At 42.0% G+C, this 4,845-nt stretch overlaps 1 protein-coding gene across 1 annotated transcript; it reads left to right on the top strand.

Annotated features, from left to right (window-relative positions):
• The first annotated feature begins 942 nt into the window (after nt 1-942).
• Nucleotides 943-4,351, top strand: LOC149018179 (zinc-finger homeodomain protein 1-like). The gene is made up of 2 exons (XM_089152495.1): nt 943-2,160; nt 2,322-4,351. The coding sequence occupies exons 1-2, from the start codon at nt 1,488-1,490 to the stop codon at nt 2,420-2,422; spliced, it is 774 nt and encodes a 257-aa protein (XP_089008621.1). The 5' UTR covers nt 943-1,487; the 3' UTR covers nt 2,423-4,351.
• The last annotated feature ends 494 nt before the right edge of the window (nt 4,352-4,845 follow it).

Here is a 4,845-nt window from a genome sequence, read left to right as displayed (position 1 = left end):
TTTTGTATTTTATTTTATTTATTTTTAAATATTTATTTACCTTGCAAAGACCTCGTCTCTAATTAAGGATGGATGAATGAATGCCAAGGTTGACGCCAAGAAGCGTCACGCGCTGTCGGAGATGAACGTAGGCAGCCGCAGCAGCCTTAAATGCCGACAATTTAAAATTTCTCAAGCAATTCCGTGTCCCCAGTACGGGTTGTTTGTTATGTGTTCAACGTCTTTCTCTCCTTCGACAGTTTACCTCCCGAGTCCTATCAACCAAACACACCCTTACAACACGAAAAGTTCTCAGATAGGAAGAGACACGCCACCGTCTCCTTTTTGCACTTTCCACCTTTAGGAATCGGATCCTTATTCACACCCGAACTGTTTATTGAGTTCGGATCTGCGACCCCGTTGGAGAGTACAAACGGCTTCTCTACCCAAAATACAGGGGCCTCAGGGGTGGGTGATGGGATTTTTTTTTCCAGTTGTGGGGCTCACCGATTTTGTGGTGGTAAAACCGTGGGGGAGCACAGAGAGTTCTCCACGACAGGGGTGATGATCTGGATTCTCTTTCTTCCTCCATATCATCACTTCTCTCTCCTCCCTGATTCGTACCCGAAGTTTCACTGAGTGGATAAACCTTCTTATTTATGACCTAGGTTGCTGAGATAAAATACATACTTATATGCTAAATGCAGAGCTGTTTTAGTGGTGAAACCAACACTTCTTAGTAAAGAAGTTGTAGGTTAGACTCTTGCTAAGGATATAATATCCCATCACCCTGGTTAATAAAGCCGTTTGGACCAAAAAATATACATGCATAGATAAGTTAGTTTCTCTTGAAAAAGTTATTTAGAAATTTAAGATTAAAATTAGCAGATCATTTATTCGGAAATACACAATTGGCAGAATAAAACGAATCGGTCCAGAAAACATTTTGTCTTCTCATCTGGGCAAAGTGGAGTGCTAGGAGAGAGAGAGACATTTGACAAAGTAATAACGAAAGGCTTAAGAGGAAGATTTCCCTTTTTATGCAGGCGGGGAATTGATGACCACACTCTCCTTCTCTTATCTTCTCTGGGCAACTAAAGGAAAAAGGTAAGCTCTTGCAGGATATACAGAGAACACAAAAGGGTAGCCTTGGAAAATTCACAGAAGCTTCTTCAATTCATCGCCGGCGGTGGTAGGGCCGGTGCTGCTGCATCTCTCCTACTTACTTATTCACTCTTTCTCTCTGATCATCTCCGTCATGTGATCCAATTTATTCCTTCTTAGGTAGTTTTCTTTAACTTTACCTAATTAGCAGAGATAGTAAACGAGAAGAAGACAGAACCAACGAAGCCAAGTGTTGGATTCTTACACAGACAGCTGCGAGAGAGAGAGAGAGGAAAAAAAAAAAAAAAAAGAAGAGAAATTTTACAGAAACAAATCCAGAAGTGAAGAAGCTGAAGCTGGTTTAGTGGAAGAAAAAAAAAACACAAGATTTTAAAACTAAAAAGATGGATTACGGTGAACATGAAGAACAGGAAGAAGAGATAGGGGGATTACCAGTATCGGCGAGTTACGAATCGCTTGGGAACTCGTCGAGACCCAAAATGGTAAGCCCGGGAGTTGGGGAAGCCGTGTCGTCAGGGAGAAAAGCAGCGAGTAGATACCGAGAGTGCTTGAAGAACCATGCCGTCAGCATCGGTGGCCACGCCGTAGATGGATGTGGTGAGTTCATGGCTGCAGGAGAAGAAGGCACACTCGACGCCCTAAAATGCGCCGCTTGCAACTGTCACCGCAACTTCCACCGGAAAGAGACGGATGGAGGGCTTTACCATCCCCAATTCAACCCTTATTACCGTACACCGGCGGGATATCTCGCGGTGGGGCCGCAGCATCGGCCGCTTGCGCTGCCATCGACTTCAGGAGGAGCTGGAGGGCACAGTAGGGAAGACCAGGAAGATATGTCCAATCCCAGCGGTGGAAGCGGTGGTGGTGGAGGCTCCAAGAAGCGGTTTAGAACGAAGTTCACGCAGGAGCAGAAGGACAAGATGCTGGCTTTTGCAGAGAAGCTAGGGTGGAGGATTCAGAAGCATGATGACGCCGCTGTGCAGCAGTTTTGTAACGAAACATCTGTTAAGCGCCATGTTCTCAAGGTTTGGATGCACAACAACAAACACACTCTGGGTAAGAAACCCTAGCTGGTTTAGTTGAATCCAATCCCAATGAAATTCCCAACCCCTCTTCCCATCAATGTTTATCTGGAATGACTGCATTCCACTCCTGCGACTTCATAGTCTGCAAGTATTACTATGGCTTCTGTGACCCACTTGGAACAAATACTTCAGGAACAAGGAGTCCGGCCGAGAACAACACAACCCACCAGTACCATCAACAGCAACAAGTGGAAGAAGATGATGAAGTAGCAGGAGGACGGGAAATTCTATAGAGAATTATCTACCTTTGCTCCCTCGAGATGATGAATCATGAATGTTAGTTAGGCTTCTTCCTTTTTTTCTTCTTTTCTATTTTGCTCTTTGTTTTCTTCCTTTTTACTCTATTTATGGTTTTTTTTCTCCTTCTCCTGCAACTTATGCTGGTGTTTGGATGGATAGCTTCATCGTTTTTTGAGTATACTATTGTGGAATGGGCCATTGCTCAGACCAAATAGTGCTCGGTGCTAGTTTATTCCTCAACTTATTGGGCACATGGAGAAGACAAGGCAACTCTTAACTGTTTTTCTTATTTGTTCTCAAATTAATGGTAGATTGGAAACCCAGGACTGAATAAGATTGCTACATCAATCCTAATCTGATACCCATAAAAAGGGGGGAAATTACTACTGGGGTTTTAAGGTTTAGTAGTTACTGTTGCAGGAATACTTGAAGCTTCTCTTTTCGCTGGTCTCAAACTCTCATCTTTTCTTCCCTTCTCTTTCAGTGTCTGGCAATTTACTAGCGGAGACCCCAATGCCCGAACGTATTTGGCATGCAAAACCTGCAATTTTCAACTCCGTTTCCCATCTGTCGTCATCTCTAAAACTTTACCATCGATCAAGTTCACAATTCCTTATTTTATAACTTCCCCTTTTAGTTCAGAGGCTAGCAAACCTGATATTAATTTGGATGAGACAAACGTGTGTTTAAGGGAATGTTGAAGTTGGGAGGTGGGGGTGCAATTGAATCATTGAATTTAATTACTTTCTCCATTTCCCAAGCTGATCTCACTTTCATGTTCTTATCTAGTTCTTTACTCTCCCCGGCCTTATTTTACAGTTTGCAGTCTCCATCCTTGCTTGCATGTTATCTATTCAATCCTCTTCCTGTAAGTCTCCCTTAAGTATCAATTTCTTTCCTGCCTGATCTATGTCTGCTTCTTGTTGTACACATTCCATACTGTTGCTCTCTTCTCCTAGATTGCATTTTCCTGTGTGCTGCCATTTTCACTTTTGCACTTGCAGAGATAAAAAGAGAACATGAAATGAAAATGTACAAGTATACGATTGCCCCCCACCTTGATCGAGAAGGTAGAACTGAATTAGATGATATTATTGCGAGAAGGAAAAAAAACAAACAAAACCCTTCTGTAACTCTTCCCTCTATTGCCTTTGGTGGGGATTCGGGAAGAAGAAGAGGGAAGAGAGTGCAGCAAATGACAGTCTTTAGAAGAGCGAGAGCATGCAAGCGGACATGTCTCACTCTTTCCCATCTCTCTTTTGCAGTTGGGATATGGAAACATGTGGGCACTCTGGGAAAATAAAAACAAGATTCATAATGAGATGCTCACACCACACACCATTTTGTTATGTTGTGTGTCTGCGATTATCTTTACCCATTCAATCACAGAGACCACAGAGACCACAGTTTCCAGCTGGGTTTTCTGGTTTGGTACGTAACATTACAATCCTAGAATGTATCTTGGAATTTGTACCTTTCGCTGAGAGCTAGAAAGCTGCACCGTGATACCCTACTTGTGATTGAATCCTGCAAACACTTTAAAAGCTAGCTAGCTCTTGTGTTAAGAAGATCAAATTCAAATTTTTGTAATGGTGAGATGTGTCTAAGGGTGTCATGTTCATCCTATCTTAATGGGGCCCTTTTACCTTTAGCTTTCAACAATCTGCCCTGAAGCCACATGGTGACGGCAGACCGACTAGCCTTGTGGTTTGTGGTTCTTCATGAGTCTGATGCTACAAGTAAGGTATAGAGATGGATGTGGTGGTGTGGACCCTTTGCTTGTGTATCTCTAGTTTCTTATTCTCTGTAAAATAGTAGATCCATGTTTGAATCGTAAAAAGCTATGTGATGGGACCAAGTTTTTTTGCTCAGACCTCTCTGCTGGGGATGAATGGATGATGGCCCATGTTTTGTATTTCATAGCAGGTATAGTGAGAGTAGAAATTTCGTAGATGTGTAGATCCAAAGGATCATTCCATGTCAGTTATTTTTATTTTCTGATATATAAAGCTTTATAGATAATAACTTGTAGTATAGATAAGTTCTGAACACAAGTTTTTGGAAGGCATACGACCTATGAACTCCTGCTACCTCACCTTGCCTGACGAATAAAGAAACCTCTTTATCGGAAAAAGAAGAAGAAGGCTTTTAGAAGGCATAGGGTGAAAGTTGGCCAAATGGTCGAAACCCTAATCCCCATTAGAGCTACTAGATGCCAAGGACTCATCACAATCAAGCTTCCAAAAACGCTTTCCGATGATAATTGTTGTATTTGTGTATACTAATGCAGTGGTATTTGGTTGGGGCGAAATCATTAAATGACTTCTTCGATGGATAGTTATTAACCATTACAAGTTTGCCAAATATACATATGAAAATTTTGGACTTAATTAGATTTATGATTTGTGTATTTGAA

The sequence above is a fragment of the Hakea prostrata genome, chromosome 4, assembly GCF_041222555.1.
Source record: "Hakea prostrata isolate BN-2017 chromosome 4, UWA_Hpros_2, whole genome shotgun sequence".
Taxonomy (NCBI): Eukaryota; Viridiplantae; Streptophyta; class Magnoliopsida; order Proteales; family Proteaceae; genus Hakea; species Hakea prostrata.
Note: the sequence above shows the minus strand (reverse complement) of the source record. Positions and strands in the feature narration are given on the sequence as shown.

Excerpts from the sequence above, each read along its gene's own strand:
- LOC149018179 (XM_089152495.1), top strand. The coding sequence starts at position 1,488 with ATGGATTACGGTGAACATGAAGAACAGGAAGAAGAGATAGGGGGATTA. Across the intron at positions 2,161-2,321 it reads CAACAACAAACACACTCTGG|GAACAAGGAGTCCGGCCGAG; the intron begins GTAAGAAACCCT and ends CAAATACTTCAG.